The sequence below is a fragment of the Saprolegnia diclina genome, assembly GCF_000281045.1.
Source record: "Saprolegnia diclina VS20 unplaced genomic scaffold supercont1.1, whole genome shotgun sequence".
Taxonomy (NCBI): Eukaryota; Oomycota; class Saprolegniomycetes; order Saprolegniales; family Saprolegniaceae; genus Saprolegnia; species Saprolegnia diclina.
The window spans coordinates 511,073-528,576 of NW_008246068.1; the positions used below are offsets into that span (position 1 = coordinate 511,073).

Sequence of the window (17,504 nt, forward strand, 5' to 3'; positions counted from 1 at the left end):
AGCCTAGCACAGTCGTCGGGCTCACCAGCGATCGCTTGTAAAATTAGATATACACTATTTAATGTATCTCGTTACTATTTGCTCCGGACAGTTGAAGGCGGCGATGGCCGACGCAGGTGGGCCGTGGCGGCTCATGTCGTCGCTGCGGAAGCGCAAGTTCTTTGAAGAAGCCAACAAGCTGTACCCGCTGCGTCCACCGGCCGGCGAGCCCAAGACGGACCTGTTTGACTTTTTGCTGGCCACCATGGGGCGGCCCCACAACGACCCAAGCTTCGGTTGCATGCTTGGCCCATGTGACGACTTTGTCGCCGAGACACGCCCCGAGACAGAGGCCGCACCTCGTCCAGCGGTAGTACACGACTTGGACTTGGTGCCAGAGACGCGCTGCTTTGACGAGCCGGCGGCGGTCGTCGCCGCCGATAGCATCGTGCCCGAGACGCGCTCCGAGGGCGGGCGCCACGACGATGACGAGATTGTACCCGAGACGGTGGACATCGCGCCGACCACACGTGAAAGCATCGGTGGCGCTGACGCGCTACACGAGTCAATCTCATCGTCGTCGTCGTACGCCGCGTCCGTGACCTTTGGCGGCCCCAACGACATGAGCTTGAACTCGAGCTCGCATAGCTGTGCGACGCTCGATGACAGCTTTGCGGCATTTCCATCTGCGTACCAGCACCTGCCGACGCCGACGCCACCGGCCGAGACGCTTCGGTCTCCGACGCCGCTCACGCAAGCCGTCGCGACGCCGCCGCTTGCCGACTACTTTGACACAGACCACTACACGGAGCTCGTGCCGTGCTATGTCCTCTACGCGGCGCACTGCAACCTCCATGACGCGCACTTGTCACATCCGCACTTGCTCTTCTGCGCCCAAGCACGTCCGCCGATATCTATAGCTTTTGGATGGCTCATCGCTGGCTCGTAGGTGCTGGACCAGTATCTCGCGTCAAAAGAGCTCATGCACGGCTACATTCGGCGAGCCTGCGAGATTGCGCGCGTCGTCTTTGCATCGCGTTGGGCAAGGCGCCTCGATGCGTTCACCAAGGACATTGACATCCGCGACTACACGGAGCGCGGGCGGTCCATACCCGGTGTGTGTGCCCCGGTGTGGCACATCATTGCCGCGCATTGGCACCATTACAAGGCCCACGTGCTCCATTCGGACGAGTTTTACCTCGGCGACACGTCCGCGACCACTCGGGCGGACCCCGGGGCCCACTGCCGGCACGTTACGTCGGCGTACTTTGCCGCCGACGGCCATCTTCGCGACGACGCCATGCGACGCAGTGTCTATGGCGGCAGTGATGTCGGTGCGCACTACATGACGCTGGTGCCCCGGGATGCGAGCAACCGACGACGCGACACGGACGACCTGCCGCAGCGCATGTACCTGCCGCAAGAGAGCTTGAGCTTTGCTTTCAAGCAGCTCGAGGCCAACTTGCGCGTGGCCGACCCGCAGGTGACCATGTACCCGATGGGCACGTTCGCCCGCGGTGGGCTCTACGGCTCGGTCCTCGACGTGTTGCTGCTACCGACGCCGGCGCGGCCGAGCATCCACGACGTTGTTGCAGCGCTCGAGGTGGCGCACGTACTCGAACCCGGCGCGGTTCGGTCGGTCTCGGCCCACCGCCTTCTCGCGCCGATTCGGTTCAAGCACATTCGACTGCTCCTGGACCTGAAGATGTACCCGCCGCCCATGGCGTACGCCGCCATGATCTACTTTACTGGTCCCCAAGTGTTTGGTCAACACGCGTTCCGCTCCGTCTTGCCTGCGTGCGGCGACGACACGCGCTTCGAGACCGTCTACGAGACGCTGCGGACGATGCACGGGCCGACGCGCCTCGACCAAGTCCTCGACGAGCAGGACATGCTGGTGCTCCTCGGCCACACCGTGTACCAGCCGCCATTGCATCGCTTGTAGTCTGTCCTGATCCATGCCAAAATGTGGTCGACCTTGCGCCATCCTATTCCGAGAGAACGCGAAAGATCATACTGGACGGTACACGACACTGTATTGAAACGAGTCTACTTGGGGGGCATGCGGAGCGCGCCGTCGATGCGGATGACTTCGCCGTTGATCATCTTGTTCTCGACGATGCTCTGGACGAGCTGGGCATAGTCTTCGGGGTGGCCGAGGCGGCTCGGGAACGGCACCGTCTTGCCCAACTGCTCCTGGACAGCGTCCGGAAGGCCCGCGAGAAGCGGCGTGCGGAACAAGCCTACAGTAGCATCGTGAGAGATGGGGATTGAGCGAGACGCGTACCGGGCGCGATGGTGTTGCAGCGAATGCCGTACTGGGCGAGCTCACGCGCGACGGGCAGCGTAATACCGACAATGGCACCCTTGGACGCAGCGTATGCGACCTGGCCGACCTGGCCTTCGTACGCAGCGATACTGGCGGTGTTGATGATGACACCACGCTCGCCATCCGCACCCGGCGTCGTCTTGGACATGCTACGCATACCATATGATGACGACTGCATCCAGCGCCGGCAAGGAAGGTTTTACCGTTCGGCCGCAAGGCGAATCACGTTGAACGTGCCCGACGTGTTGATGTTGAGCACCTGCTGGAACTGGTACAGCGGGTGCGGGCCCTTCTTGGAGAGCGTCTTGGCCGCGACGGCGATACCGGCGCAGTTGACGGCAATGTCGATGGGCTTGCCAAACGCGGATTCAGCCAAGTCCAAAGCCGCCGAGACCTGCTCTTCGTCCGTGACCTAGAGGTAAACAGCGCATGAGGAACGCGCCGCCACGTCACACGTATTACATCCGTCGGGCTAAAGTGGCAGTTGGGGCCGAGCTGGCGCGCGAGCTCTTGGCCGTCGCTCGTGGGCAGGTCGCAGATGATGACCTGGGCGCCCTGCTTGAGGAGGCGTTCGGCGGTCGCGCGGCCAAGGCCGGACGCGGCTCCGGTGACAAGTGCGACGCGGCGAGCAAGGGTCATGGCGAACTTCGACGAAGATATCGGAATGAGACTCGCACTTGAACTAACGTGCGGTTTGGGGTTGTGGGTAATATAATTCCAATGCTACATAATTTAAAAGACTGTTCGGAAGCCATTCCCAGTCGTTGCAATGTAATTTAATACATTCGGCCGTAGCTATTTTTTATAATAAAAGTCTTTATCTATGGACCAATCTTGAGCCGGCTACGCGATCCAAAATAAATATTGTATTTTTATTCTTATCATTTCGATCCTTTTTATAGTATTATTGTAGGATATGTAGCTTACACTTGCATTGGGTATGAATATTGTATCCTGTAAATAAAACAAAATGATTTCAATAGATTTCGGAATTAAAACTATGACCAATTCAATGGCCGCCAATACTGCGGTTGATAATTGGCCGAAGGTTGAGGAGGAGTTGTGAGGATGGAGCACGAAGCGAGTTCCGCGACGTCCGGCCACGGCAGCGCCCTGCCCCATGGCAGCGCCCATCCCGCCTCTAACTCGTACTCGTCCGCGCCCCACCGGCGCTACCATGGCGGCCATGACGATGGCCACACCAAGTACACGTCGCCCCGCCACAACAATGGCCACTACGCCAAAGCCAAAGGCGCGGGGTACTACGGCAACAACAACAACGTCAACCACCACCACCACCACCAAGCGCAATACCACGCGGCCATGAACATGAACGGTGGGCGGTACTACAATGCGCACGTCCAGCCGCCGCTTCCGCCATTGCCTCCGGGCGGCTCGATGCCACCGCCATCGCCGTCGCCGTCGAGCGCCTCGACCGACACGACCGCCGCGTCGCCGTCGCATGTAGACACCATCAAGTGCAACCGATGTGGCGAGAAGGGGCACATGGCGGTGGCATGCCCGCTCAAGCCACGCCACAGCTACAACAAGGGGCCGCGCGTGTGCAAGTTTTGGGCGAATGGCCACTGCCAACGCGGCAACGACTGCTCTTTCTTCCACGGCAACCCGGACCAAGCGATGATATACGGCGCGCCGACGAGCATGATGATGACGATGCCACCGCCCCAGTACATGATGGACCCGGCCGCCGGCTACTACTACCCGCCCGTGCCCGTCATGCCCGCAGGGTACCCGCCAGCTGCCGCGCCATACGAACCGTCGCCGACGTCCGAGACGCCGCCGCCCGAAGGCGAGATGTACGACGCTGCTGGGTACCCGAACGACGCCTACGTCGAGCCGCCGTATGGCGCGCCGCCGGTCTACCACAACCCGTACGCGCCGCCCCAGTACGCTCCGTACGGCCCGCCGCAAAGCGGCTACCCAGGTACGACCTTGACTACACAGCCGCGAGATGCTAAGATCTGACGCAGACCAACGCGCGTACTACCAGCCGCCATCGCACAAGTTGTACCCGCCGCAACACGGCCATTTTTACAACCCGTACTACCCACGCGGGTACGTGGCACCGCCGACTGCCTACTCGAACGTCGACGCCGTCGACGCACCGGTTGTCGAGACGCCCGACGAACCGCCAATGTACGACGAGCCGCCGCCCGTGGCGCCCGACGAGACCCCTGTTGCGACCGACGTGATCGATCAAGTGTACGTGGCATGCGCCTATAGCGTCGCATCTGACCACTGGCAATAGACCGACATCGGTGGTGCCCGACGCAGTGCCGGACGGCGCGCCGCTCGTGGAGGCGGTGCGAGACCTCAAGCTCGAGACCGCGCCCAAGCCCAAGAAGAAGAAGAAGTCGAAGGCGCGTGTCGAGGCTGCGCCCGCCGACGCACCGGTCGCGCATTCGCCACGCTCGGAGAAGGGTCTGCGCAACGACACTGGCGAGAACAACTGCTTTCTGAACGTCGTCGTGCAGTCGCTTTTCCATCTGCAGGTAGTCGGTTGCTCCTTCGAGTTGCTGTTCACATATGTGGTTTGTGCTAGACGTTCCGCAATGCGTTCCGCTCGATCACGCGCCACGTGTGCCCTGGCGACGGGCGCTGTGTCTACTGCGCGCTCTCGGCCGTCTTTGACATGCTTTCACCCGGCGACAACCAAACGGCGTGCAGCTCGGATGCGCTGCGCTCCGTGCTGAGCACGCTCTCGGCGTCGTCGGCAGCGAACGTGTCGCTACCGCCACCGGGCGACGGTCCCAACCGGTTCTCGCTCGGCTCAATGGACGACGCAGCGGAAGCCCATGACGCAGTCCTCTGGCAGTTGCATGAAGCGCTCAAGACGTCGAGCAAGACGCAAGACTGTACTTGCGTGATCCACAGCGTGTTTGGCTTGCTTGTCGGCGAAGAGGCGCACTGCCCCAAGTGCCACACCAAGATGACGGCAGCCACTTACGACACGATGGTCATGGCGGCGTCGACCGCCCAGTTGCACGACCACATTGTGTAGGCTCCACTATCGCACGTGGCATTCTATCTCAGTAATGGTGTAGGCGCAAGAAGGCGCGGACGTTTGACAAGCTGTTGGCGCACGTCGTGGCGATCGGCGGCGGCACGCGCAAGTGCGCGAACTCGAGGTGCCGCAACACGGATCTGCTGCCGTCGAGTCTCAAGCTCAAGGCACTGCCGCAGGTGTTTACGGTCGGTCTCTCGTGGCCCAACGCGCAGCCGAGCTCGGGCTACTTGGGCCACATCGTCTCGAGCATTGCGCCCACGATCGACTTGACGCGGTATCGGTCTTGACCTATCGCATTGGTATCTGATATAGATTCCTAGCGTGTTTCCCAACCTAATTGCGGACGGTCTCGCGCTGCCCCATGGCGGCGGCAACGACGCGCACCTCATGGGTGTCTTTTGCTACTTTGGGCACCACTACCTCACGTTCCTCTTCCAGCCGTCGACGAACGAGTGGCTCTCGTTCGACGACACGGTCGTCAAGCGCGTCGGGGCGTCGTGGAGCGATGTGCAAAAGGTGTGCTTGGAGGTACGCCCCCCTGGGATCGCTCAGTCTAACGCGCGTCGACTAGAACCATTTGCAGCCGATGGTCCTCTTCTACGACGTGGCCAAGAAGCCGGTGGCGGACAAGGTGCTGCAGTTTACGATCGGCGACTTTGTGCTCTCGGTCGCGTCCGAAGTCGACCAAGAGAATTGGCGCGCGACCGACAGCAGCCCGCACACGGACACGGACGTGCTTCGGTCGTCGTCGCCTGTGTCCACCTAGAAGACGCCGATCCTGCCGGCACCGAGATTATATTTATATCCTACCACATTTAGTCTTGGCACCAGGAGGGTAATCGCCGTATAATGCATGCTCGTCGTCCACTACTCTCTCTCTCTTGTGGCCCTGCGTCATGGCGTGCGATGTCCATCTTGCGACGAGCTCGAGGGCGACGCGACCATCGCGTCGAAATAGGGCTGCATGCGTCGTCCACAATGTACCCGTACCTTGCCATCGGCGCCTAGATGTGCTGGGATGGTACGCAAGCGCATGCCCGCGGCGATCGCGCTGGGCATGCGCTTGGCCTACGCCCCTAGGCCATAGCCAGCCCTAGCAGGCCTGGTTGAGGGCCTTCGGACAGGCTGTCGACGCGCGCCGCCCCGTCGCTCGGCTTGCGCGAACGTCATTCACGTGCGTCAGCAGCTGGTCCTAATTCGGGCCCCAGGTGGCCTTCGATAAGGGCGATCTAGAAACGTCGGCCTTCTTCCGCCGGAAAAAGAACAAGCTTTGGCGGTGCGGCCAATCGGAGCAGAGGTGCGCTATAATTTCAACCAATCGCACGCGAGCAACTTCGACCTTGCAGTGAAACGACCCAGAGCCATTGTGAGATCAGGACGAAGCCCAATGGCCCGCCGACTTGCGAAGGTCCGTGGACGCCGACGAGCCCGATGGCTCATGCGCCCGTGCCATGTAGGAGCTTGCCGAGTTCAACAAGAACTCGCCGGAATGGTGCACCGTGGGCACGGTCGACGACGACCTCTTGCACTGGAACGCCATGGTCGTTGGCCCCGTACGTGCCATCGCACGCGCGCCGCGTGGCCTCATGCAGCCGCGATGTAGGACAACTCGCCGTATGCGGGCGGCGTCTTTAGCATCGACCTGCTCTTTCCTGCCGAGTACCCGTTCAAGGCGCCCAAGGTACGCGGCAGTCCTTGCACATGCTGACGCGAATCATCTCGCCGGCAGGTCAAGTTCCTCACGCGCGTGTACCACCCCAACGTCAAGTCGCAGAGCGGCGAGATTTGCGCGGACGTCATCAACGAGGTTCGTATCCTTTGCGCTACGCAAGGCTCATGGCGCGATGTATAGAACTGGGGCCCGACGTTGAACGTCATGTTTTGCCTCACGGCGCTCAAGCAGATTCTCGAGCAGCCGGACGGCGACAACCCGCTCGAGCCCGAGATTGCCAAGCAGCTGCAGTGCAACCGAGACGCGTTCAACGAGACGGCCAAGAAGTGGACAAAGGACTTTGCGTCGTAGCTCGTAGCTGCTGTCTATCCCTTGTCGATGCATGCATGATTGCATACAAAATCGACGGCGCGACGTGTGTTAATATACATGGTTGCCGTCGCTACGTGGCTCTTCTCTTGCAGGTGTCGAGCTTGGCGTCACGAAGAGCGACCATAGCGACCATCGTCGCTGCACGGTTGCCACCAGCTCGATCCGCCGCCCTATTCTCTCGCCGCAGCGGCCCGCTTTAGCCTCCGTCTGCGGGCGTGACGCTCTCGATGGATCATGTCCCTTGCGCATGGCTCGGCGTCGCTCGTCCGGTGGCGGTCACGAGCTGTCGGCTTGGTCGCGCGGCCCGCTCTCTGCCCCGCCGCTTGTGACATGAGCATCCTGATTTACAAAGGCGACTTGTTTTTTGTATGGCCATGGCCACTGCGAATCCGAATTTAATTGAAAATCGGACGATTTGGCCTAATTTAAGGCGCACAGCTTGGCGCCGTCATTACGTGTAATTGGCCATGGCCCTCGAGTCCAAGGCGACGATGGACGACGACGTGGCGGCGACGCCCGCCGGCGGCCTCCATGGCAGCACCATCTCCACATACGCGACGACGTTCCAGCCGCCTGAATGGTACGGCGATCCGATGATGCATGCGAGATGGCCGCATCGAGACTGCACGTAGGGCGGTGTACCCGACAGAGAAGACCATCACCGCGCGCTTCGAGGTCCTGCGCATGAACAAGAGCGTGGGCACACACGAGCTGGGCGGGCGCCAAGTCACGGTCTTTGGCCGCGAGCAGAACGGCTGCGACTTTGTCTTGGCCAACCCGTCCGTCTCGCGCAAGCACGCCACTGTGATCCACTGCGCCAAAGGCGGCGTCTACGTGCGATAGCCTACTCGTCTGACGGCGTCGGCTCATGCAGCCTGCGTAGATCGTCGACCTCATGTCCCGCCATGGCACGTTTGTCGGCAAGACCAAGATCCCGCCCCACGACCCTTACCTCCTCCACGGTATGCCATCGTCCTCGAGCATTTCGACCGACGATTGGGTGTAGATGGCGACGTTGTGACCTTTGGCCAGAGCTGCCGGACATACGTCTTGAAGGGCATTGACCCCACAGGCTTGAGCCAAGCGGTGAAGAAGCCATGGCGCCTCAAGTCGCTGCTCGTGCCCCGGTTTGGCACTGGCAGCAGCAGCAGCCACCCGCCGCCAGCGAAGAAGCCGACGCGCAAGTACAATGACATTTGCATCAAGATGGTCAACAAGATCTGCAGCGGGTCCTTCTCCACCGAGCGCGGTGAAGAATTCGCCAACGAAGTCTCCGAGCTCGATGACGACCTCGTCGATGACGTGGCAGGCCTCCTCGTCGAGAAGGTCACCCGCCAGTACGCAAACGCGACGCTCGTCATCTTGGCGCTGCTCGAAGCGCACGTCGGGCTCCACGCGTTTGAAAATAACTTGACGCCGATCGTGCAAGTGTCCCAGAGCAACCTCGATGCACGCAAGGTACGGACTTGGGTCTTCGCTCCGTACGATGGTTGAAATGGAAATGCATAGATTCTGCAAGTGGTCGCGGAGGCGCGGATAGAGTCGACGAGCCGCATGGACACGCCCAACCCCAGCGACGACGACGACGATGACGACGACTACCGCAATGACGACTATGCTCCCCCCGATGTGAGCTACGCGCCGCCACCGATCCCGTACGCGCCTCCAGCTTCCATGTATGCACCACCGGCCGCCCCCGTGTTTGCCCCACCGCCGGCCATGGAGCGCGCCCCGACGTCGCCGCCCCGAGCGCATGCGCCACTTCCCGGCACCTACAATGACGACGATGACGAAGAGGAGAAGGCGGAAGAGATGACGTCACCGATGCCCGACCAATCTCGCCAACGCGTCTTGAGCAACGAAGGCAAGCGGCTCTTTGCCCAAGCCACGCACTCGCCACTCGCAGCGGCGTCCGGCTTTAGCTTTATCACGCCCAGCAGTCCGTCGCCGGTCGCCGCAGTCTCGGCCTTTGGGTTCATCACGGCCAGCGCGGCGCCCGACAACGACGACGAAGCCGAGTATGACGACCACGAGCATGATTATGAAGATGACGAGAAAGACGAGGAATACGAAGACGAGGAAGATAGCTACGCGCCGGTCGAGATCCCCGAGGGGTTTTTGAGCGAGCGTAGCACGATGGACCCGCAAGACTTCTCCAACCTCTGGCAGTGCGCGACCGTCTCGTACACCTTTGCAGCCTCTTTTGCTCGTCGTTGACGATGGTTGTTGTAGGGAGGAGTGGGACGAAGACCTCTCGCCCGAGTACGACGCCGACTTGCTCGAGCGCTGTCTCTGGGGTCTCCACGTGACATTGCTCTCGACGAGCGTCGTCGGAGGCAGCCAAACGTTCCTGTACCATGCTGAACAGGTAGGATTGTGCTACCGCCTTGGTACGAATGGCGACTGTCTGATGTAGATGTCAAACGGGACCATCTTCCTCGTCGAGGTTGTCGCCAACGAGACGCTCGGCGAGCTCTCGGCGACGTTCAAGTGGATCGAACTCGGCTTACTCTACGACGACGGGCACTTGGTATTCATCCAGCTCTTTAAAGAGTGTCTTGAGCCGTGCTATATGCCCAACCACCCGCGGACACCGTACTTGCGGGTGCTCGAGCGACCGCCAGTGCCGGCACCGTCGCCCGTCGCATCGGTGCACGAGACGACGACGACAACCGCGCACATCTCTGCACCGACCGACGTCTACGCTAACAACGACGACGAAGTCGAAGATGACGGCGACGATATGATGGAGGAAGAGCTGCTCATTGAAGACACGGCGTCGTTCGAGGCCGCGCTCTCGACGATCCCGGAGCTCGACCCGTCGACCTTTGAGGCCTTGTGGCGCGACGCCCTCGACTTGTGCGCTGCTTGCATCTTGGTAGTGGACCACTGACGTGGCGTAGGGACACAATTGCCGACACGGTGGACCGGGATTTGCCGCCGGCCGCCGAGGTCATTGCGCAGTTTCATGCGCGGCGCGTGTTTTGCATTGCGTTTGGGGCGGTGCCCAACGTCGGCGACAAGTTCTTCTTCTATGCCCAAACGGTACAACCTCAGTCTCGCTCCTTCCCATTCGCATCTCTGCTCTAGGCGGCGTCGCAGTGCTTGTACTTTATGGAGCTCACGCTGGAGCGCGACTCGACAAACGTGACGGCCGTCTGCAAGTACGCGCCGACGACGACGCACCCGGTGCAGGAAGACATTGCGATTTGGTTCATCGGCCTCGTCGAAGAGATCCTCGTCGAGCTCGAGTAAAGTGTAGATAGTAGTTCAAGCGTAAACACGGTCGGTATACATGGGCATCGGATACGACGACACTTAGGACGGCACGGCTTCGGTGTGGTCGATGAGTGCGTGCGTCTCGGTCTGCAGCGGCTGCGGCACGATGAGCGAGTGCATCTTGGTGCCGGTGACGGACGGGTGGCGCACGTACCGCACTGCCAGAAGCCCCCCGGCGGCGCCCCCGAGCGCAATGAACGCGACAAACGCGTACAAGACGATACTAGAGGTGGCACTGGGCGGTAAAACGTCCACAAGGTCGAGCGACAAGACGTGCAGCGACGCCAAATGGCCGTTGGCGAAGAGCGCGAGGAGCTTTTGCTGTACCGGGCGGCTGCTGCCCGACGGTTCGAGAACGTCCAGCACGATGCGCACCGCGTTGCTGTGCGACTTGGGGTCGGTCGTCGCCGTCGCCTGCGCCAAGTAGAGGCCGAGCTCCATGGGCGGCAAGTTCGAGAGCGCGGGGTACACGCTGCCGTCGGCGCTCACGACTCGTGTCGCATTGAGAAGCAAGTACAGCGGTGAGAGGAGGTTGAACGGCACCAAGGTCCCCGGGCACGGCGCCGAAGCCGCATACGCGCTGTCGCAGCGAATCAGCAGACTCAGGCGGCTGAAGCCGCAACTGGCTGCGTCCGTGCACGCGGCGCTGCAGTCGCGAAGGCCGTAGACACCCGTGCACTAGTTCAGAGTACAAAGTGTCCACCACAAGATGCATGAACGTACGTTGCAGCGGTTGCCGAGGAGCGTCGTAGCACAGGCGTGGTTGTTGGCGCACGCATACTCAAAGTTGCCGCGACAGCCCGTGTCAATGTCCTCGACAACGATAGAGACACCGTGGGCGACAGCGGCGACCGACGTCGGGTCGTTCGAAGCGAGCGGAAGGCCGTTGTACGACGCATCCGCGCTCGTCACGACGTGCGTCACGAGCAGGCCGGCGTCGACTTTGGGAATCGTGAGGGTGTAGTGCACGGTCGAGGCTTCGACGCCCTCGAAACCCGCAATGTAAGATGGGGCAATCACGACGAATTGCGGCGTCCACCAATTCGACGCGTCAAAGGAAAGTGTGCCGGCTGACGTGAGTGCTGCCACGTTGGGTCGCGTGCTGCTTGCCGTCGGTGTCAGCGTGACGGCCACGGTGACCGGCGCCGTTGGCTGCGAGTCTAGCACGACCGAGTAGTTGAAGACACTCGATGCATTCTCGACGACGATCAGCGGGGCGACCGAGACTGATACACCGGGAAGGTCGTCGTCGACGAGTGCCACGGTGAGGGTGAGTGACCCGGCACTGGTGCTGGATCGGACGTAGTGAAAAGGCCAGGCGGGGGCCCGCTGGGTGCCATCCGAGACGACAAATGGTGTCGACGCGTACCGGCACGATGGAGGCAGTGGGCGGCTGGTGATGCCGACGGCGGTAGGTGTCAACGACGACTGAGGCACCACCGATGTCGTGTCGGCCGCCACCGTCGTGAACGTGATGCCAAGCGTCTGGTTGCCATGGTAGATGTTGTCGTCGATGGCAGCGATTTGGAGCACTTGGGACCGATTCCAGTTACTAGAAACAGCTCATTTAGCAACTCACTTCGTATACTTGACGACGTACCTCGCGTTGAACCGGAGCGTCGTTGGGAGGTAAGCCCCGTACGACGCAGCATTGTACCTTCCACCTGTGACGTACGTGACGCCGCCGACGTTTTGCGACAGATTCTGCGGGTTGAACGCCGTCAAGTAGGCACTGGGCGTCGACACGACGACGTCGACGCCCACGACCGGCTCGCTCAAGAGTTGCACGTTCAAAAGCGCCGGTTGGCCGCGCTGGTGCATGCGCGAGAGCTGCGAGATTGAGACGTCGGAGGTTTCGACCGACGTCGGAACGTCGCCATGGATCGCAATCGACGCGACATCGGCGCACATCCACGTCGGTGCCGTCACGTCGTAGGACGTCTCGAGCCAAAGTGCAATGTAGACTAGGAGAGCGTCCCCGGAGAAGACGATGGGGGCAGGCGAGGCCGAGAAGGGCACCGTGACGCGCTCCACCAGAGTCCAGAGCGTCGCGTCCAACGTACTTTGAGCGCTCGTCCAGAGACTGAGGATGCTGGGCGTGCGGACCGTATTACCCGGCAGCGTCACCGTGACGTCATTGGGTGGCCCAAATGAGGCAATCTTTGCAGCGTCCAACTGAACTACTACAAAGGCGGACGAAGGACCAAAGAGCGTCGCGTTGGCCATTGTGCACGCCGTCCAAAGCTGCGGTGTCGGTTCAAACACGCCTTGACACGGCGTCGCGCTGTTGGTCGCACGGGGCGCACTGCAGGTGGGCGTCGTCACGGGACTCCACTGCCCACGCACCGTTGGTTGTGGCGCGCCGGGATACGCTCGCGCGCCTTCGACCACGGTCACGGCGCCGTCGGTGAAGAGCACGCCGGCTTCATCGTCGTCTGCAATCGCGACCGACATCGTGGCCTGCAACGGCGACGTGCACGACGCCGGCGTCGTGGCGCACACACCATATGCGACCGCGCTGTAATCGACGTCGGCGCTGCGCGCGAGATGCGCGATCGCTCCGGTGCGCGGCCCGGACGCGACGTTGTCATTGGCTACGGCGACATGCACCGTCTGCGGCGTGCTCCACGACTTGCTCGTAAAGAGCACTTCGTTGCGGCAGACGTCGTTGGCGTTACAGGGCGAGTTATCCGACTCAATCGGATCGTCCACCGAGACACGGAGGACATTCGATGCCGAGAGAACGCTGGGCGACGGCAAGTTGGCCCCGAGCGTGACGCGCGCAGCGGCCATGGGTACCTGGTAAACGTTCACGGCTGTCACGTACAGCGTGCTCGTTGTCTGCACTGTCAAAAATTGCGCTTCGACAAGGGACGTGAGACTTGGTGCGTAGACGATGCCAGCCGCATCCAACGCCCCCGTTGCGCCGTAGACGTGCCAGTTGAGCGCGACGCTTTCTGAGGCGGTTGTTGTCGTCACGGTGAAGGCGCGCGAGAAGGACGCGGCTGCCGTGTTGACGGCTGGAAGGACGCCAGTGGTGAGCGACGCCGACGACAAGTAGACGTTGATCGTGCTTACACCTGGGAGCAGCACACGCACCGAGAGCACGACAGCTTCGAGAGCGTACATGACACCAAGATTGGCTTGCCACCACGCGGGTCCAGTCAGTAGCGACATAGCTGGTGCCGATGGCGCTAGAACGGCGGACGCGTTCGCACTTGGCGTGCTCTGGCTGGCGAGCGCAGACGCGGCGACGTTGACGAGCCCTGACGACGTTAAGAGTAGCGACGGCCGGAGGGTCGCATTCGCATGCTTGCTCGACGCCAAGGTCACCTCGTCAATGTTCCCATAGACAAACGTTGTCTCCCGCAGTGCGTAGAGGGCAATGGTCATTTCAGTTTGGCCCGCGGTCGAGAGATCATTGAGCGCAGTTGTGACGTCGAGGCTGAGCCAGCCGCTGCCACCAACGTACTGGTTGCTCGATGGATCCAAAGCTCCTTTTGGCGCAATGTCGGTGAGCCCAGCGAGAAGCGTGCGTGATGCCGCCACGTTGCCAAACGGAACCCCCGCCGAAAGCAAGTCAGTACGCGTCGTCGGTGACGCGGTCGACGTGTCGAGGACGGTACATGTGCCCAGGGCACACGACGTGACGAGCGAGGCGGCTCGCCAGGATGTGGCGGATGTCGCCACGACAGCACCCAGCTGGAGCCCGCCGAGTCCACCGTTTTCACCGCCCGAGAGACGGTGGAGCTGCAGACGTGCGAGACCAACGCGAGCGCTTCCAGTCGACGCAGCAATCGAGGCGAGCGAGAATCGGAGCAGCCCGACGTACTGGTAACTGGTAGCCGCTGTGCTCTCGGACGCATTCGACGCGACGCGTAGCGTCGGTGCGGTGGCACTCGGGTTGGCGAAAGTAGAGAGGGAGGTATCGTCGATGGGAGACAGGGCCACTTGGTGCGGCTGCGAGAGGCCGAATGTTGGCTCCCAATGCATCGGCTCGGCTGTCAACCGCACTGTATAGTCGGTTTGCCCAACCGCCGGGCCGTTCTCGTTGTAGCTGCCTTGGGTTTGGTTGAGCGTGATCGACGCAGCGTCGTACCCCGACACGTAGAAGGCCATTGTTTTTCCAGCGTAAAACGAGTCGGTACTTGCACTCGTGACGACGACGCGACCGGTCACAACGAGTCCGGCGCTGCTCGATGTGTACGCGACATTGACCGACGCACCGCTCGACCATTGCGCCGGCGTGAGTGTCACCGAAGCCGGCGTGAGCGTGACACCTGCCGCCGTCGTGGCCAGCGACAGGACAACGTTGGCTGTGGGCGTACTCGAAAGTGAGAGGCGCACGCTGGCGACGCGGCCGTGCGCTCGGGCGCAGACAAAGTTTGTCGGCTTGCTCCATTGATGTCGCGACTAGCATGGGATTATAGAAAGTGCAAACTCAGAAAGGCCGAGTACCGTTTCAGGCTGCAGAACGATCGCAGCGCGGTTGGCGTCAAAGACGTACGTGGCAACAGATGCGGCGAGCGGAGCCGTAAGAAGCCCACTGGTCGTCGATACCCAGGGAAACGCGTGCTGCGGGTTCCCTGACAAGTAGACGCCCCACGGGCTCGTGTAGATACCGGCGCCGTACACAACACCTGATGCGCCGATCGAGAGCCGCGCGGGGCCGCTGTAGCGCGCATCCGAGCTCGTGGCCGCAAACGTCACGGCAATGGCATTGAGGCCGACCGTGGAAGTGTCAGCGACAGCCGAGATCGTAATGGCCTGGGGGACGTTCCAATTTGCGGTCGTAAACGTAATGCTGCCGGCGGAGAGCACGAGCTGGTTGGTGCCGCCAGCGAGAGTGAGCGTGACGGTCGCCGTTGGTGCAGCGTTCAGGACGACCGAGACAACATCGGTTTGACCCACCTCGGACACGGAGAGCGACGCCTTGGAGAGCAAGACCGCCGCGTCTCCGTCGTCGGCAATCGTCACAATCGCCGACACAAAGTTGGGGACATCTGCAGGACTGAGGTCCAGAGAGGCCATGAGACTCGGAATAAAACTCGTGGGGTACAAAAGGTCCAGTCCCAAGAAGGCACCGCCTTGGACATTCTGCAAGACGACCTTGAAGACAAGGTTAGGGGCCTGGAAAAAGCTATTGTCCGCCTAATGTCGAATGTATCAGTGCAGTATTGGCTCGCAAATGGCGAGGTACGATTGTGATGCTGATTTGCTTGGCGCTCTCGCCGTCCTGGAACGTCAATGTAGTTGCAGGGAGCGCTGTGTAGTGGACCCCCGGCGTTGCCGTGCAGGGACTCACATGACTGCACCCACGGGCTTGGACGACGCCCCAGTCGTACAACGGGTCGTTGACAGTGAGACCGGGCACCACCGTACCGGCGTTCGTGACGACGTCGACAGACACGACACCGCTCGTATACGTGTTGACGCCTGCAAAGGTCCCATCAAAAGCGACCAAAGCCTGATTAGCGTACCGGATGGGTCGGGTTTGCCGCTGCGGATAACGTCGAGGGTGACGTGCGCAGCGTTCTCGACGACGCTGTAGCTGGACGTGCGAAAGGAGAACGTGCCGGCGTCGCGGTCGTCGACGATGTAGATCATGGTCGTGTCCATGGTCGTCCCGATCGCCGCGCCGCCCGAGACCGCCGAGAGCTGCACCTGCACCGAGCGGACGACGGGGTTGTACGCGGCGTTGTTGAAGACGGTGACTGCAAAAGCCTTCTGCACGTCGCCCGAGAGCCAGTCGAAGACTTGCGTCTTGGTCTCGTAGTCGAACGCGCGGCTACTGCCCTGCGTCGCGTTGCCGGCCGTCGTCGTCGTGACGGTGAGCTGCACGGGGGCGACCGTCGACGTCGACGAACCCAGTGTGCGGTTGATGTACACGATCGCGGTGCCATTGTCTTCTCTGCAGTACGTGTACTCGGTCGAGAAGACAAAGACGCCGGCGTCGTTGTTGTCCAAAATGAAAACGTACGTTGATGGAAACGTCCCGAGCGCCCCGCGCACTGTGGGCGGTACCAGCTGCAGCGTGAAGAAGAGGCTATAGTACTCGAAGACGTGGGTGTCAATGATGCGCACAGAAATCGACGCGCTCGTCTGACCGTCCGTGAACATCAGCACTTGATTCGTGTCGACCATGACGTAGTTGGTGCCACGGACGGCCGTTGTCGACATGGCATTGCCCAGCGTGTACGCGACCGAAACGGTGCCGCACGAGCCACCGGTGCGAAGCACTGGGATCGTGACGGTGCCCGCGGCTTCCGAGAACGAGTAGTTGCTCATCGAGAAGGAAATGACACCGGCTTGGCCCATGATCTGCACATACGATGTAGTCGTACTCGTGTCGATCGTGGATCCTGCCGTCGATCCCACCAGAGACACTTGAAAGAAGACGTTGGTCGGATTCACACCAGCCGTCAGCACAGTGACGCTGAGAGTCTGCGTCGCAGCGCCAGCTGGAAAGGCCAGTGCATACGACGTGATGGGCGTATAGTCAACATTGGCAGCAGCAGATGAGGCTGGAATGATGTACGGCGCCGTCGAAACGAGTACGTTCTGGCTTGCAGAGAGGTCGCCTGTCCGCTGGACGACCAGTGACACGGTCTGCGAGCCACAGACGCCGACGCACGTCGCTGGGTACGCCGTCGACGCGCTCGTGTAGCCGCCTGCAAACCCAAAGGTCGAGGACGCCTCTGCTACGGCAAGTACGCAGGCAACGAAGACGTAGATGCCCCGCCAAGCGGGGCGCGCGAGGCCACCACGTAGCATGAGCCGCCTGTCTGCAGTATCCAAATCGACGGTGCACGTAACCGATCGATTGAATGTACATTGCCGTACCG

At 61.4% G+C, this 17,504-nt stretch overlaps 6 protein-coding genes across 6 annotated transcripts; 4 read left to right on the plus strand and 2 right to left on the minus strand.

Moving 5' to 3' along the window:
* The first annotated feature begins 85 nt into the window (after positions 1–85).
* On the plus strand, positions 86–2,026 carry SDRG_00165 (hypothetical protein). Its single transcript, XM_008605631.1, has 2 exons — positions 86–877; positions 929–2,026. The coding sequence occupies exons 1-2, from the start codon at positions 104–106 to the stop codon at positions 1,922–1,924; spliced, it is 1,770 nt and encodes a 589-aa protein (XP_008603853.1). The 5' UTR covers positions 86–103; the 3' UTR covers positions 1,925–2,026.
* Positions 1,997–2,965, minus strand: SDRG_00166 (3-hydroxyacyl-CoA dehydrogenase type-2). Its single transcript, XM_008605632.1, has 4 exons — positions 2,771–2,965; positions 2,512–2,720; positions 2,267–2,457; positions 1,997–2,222 (listed from the first exon to the last, which is right to left on the minus strand). The coding sequence occupies exons 1-4, from the start codon at positions 2,945–2,947 to the stop codon at positions 2,029–2,031; spliced, it is 771 nt and encodes a 256-aa protein (XP_008603854.1). The 5' UTR covers positions 2,948–2,965; the 3' UTR covers positions 1,997–2,028.
* Positions 2,966–3,351: 386 nt separating this feature from the next.
* On the plus strand, positions 3,352–6,206 carry SDRG_00167 (hypothetical protein). The gene is made up of 7 exons (XM_008605633.1): positions 3,352–4,253; positions 4,300–4,531; positions 4,578–4,821; positions 4,872–5,326; positions 5,374–5,610; positions 5,657–5,864; positions 5,908–6,206. The coding sequence occupies exons 1-7, from the start codon at positions 3,377–3,379 to the stop codon at positions 6,100–6,102; spliced, it is 2,448 nt and encodes an 815-aa protein (XP_008603855.1). The 5' UTR covers positions 3,352–3,376; the 3' UTR covers positions 6,103–6,206.
* A 449-nt stretch (positions 6,207–6,655) lies between these two features.
* On the plus strand, positions 6,656–7,471 carry SDRG_00168 (hypothetical protein). Its single transcript, XM_008605634.1, has 5 exons — positions 6,656–6,744; positions 6,794–6,889; positions 6,940–7,017; positions 7,066–7,143; positions 7,189–7,471. Exons 1-5 carry the CDS (start codon positions 6,724–6,726, stop codon positions 7,357–7,359), a joined length of 444 nt encoding a protein of 147 aa, XP_008603856.1. The 5' UTR covers positions 6,656–6,723; the 3' UTR covers positions 7,360–7,471.
* A 340-nt stretch (positions 7,472–7,811) lies between these two features.
* On the plus strand, positions 7,812–10,689 carry SDRG_00169 (hypothetical protein). Its single transcript, XM_008605635.1, has 9 exons — positions 7,812–7,960; positions 8,013–8,214; positions 8,264–8,342; positions 8,387–8,838; positions 8,890–9,563; positions 9,613–9,748; positions 9,797–10,239; positions 10,284–10,425; positions 10,471–10,689. Exons 1-9 carry the CDS (start codon positions 7,848–7,850, stop codon positions 10,633–10,635), a joined length of 2,406 nt encoding a protein of 801 aa, XP_008603857.1. The 5' UTR covers positions 7,812–7,847; the 3' UTR covers positions 10,636–10,689.
* A 9-nt stretch (positions 10,690–10,698) lies between these two features.
* SDRG_00170 (hypothetical protein) lies at positions 10,699–17,433 on the minus strand (the record flags this gene model as incomplete). The annotated part of the gene is made up of 6 exons (XM_008605636.1): positions 10,699–11,337; positions 11,383–12,211; positions 12,260–15,072; positions 15,118–15,810; positions 15,860–16,095; positions 16,140–17,433. The coding sequence occupies 6 exons, from the start codon at positions 17,431–17,433 to the stop codon at positions 10,699–10,701; spliced, it is 6,504 nt and encodes a 2,167-aa protein (XP_008603858.1).
* Positions 17,434–17,504: the final 71 nt, after the last annotated feature.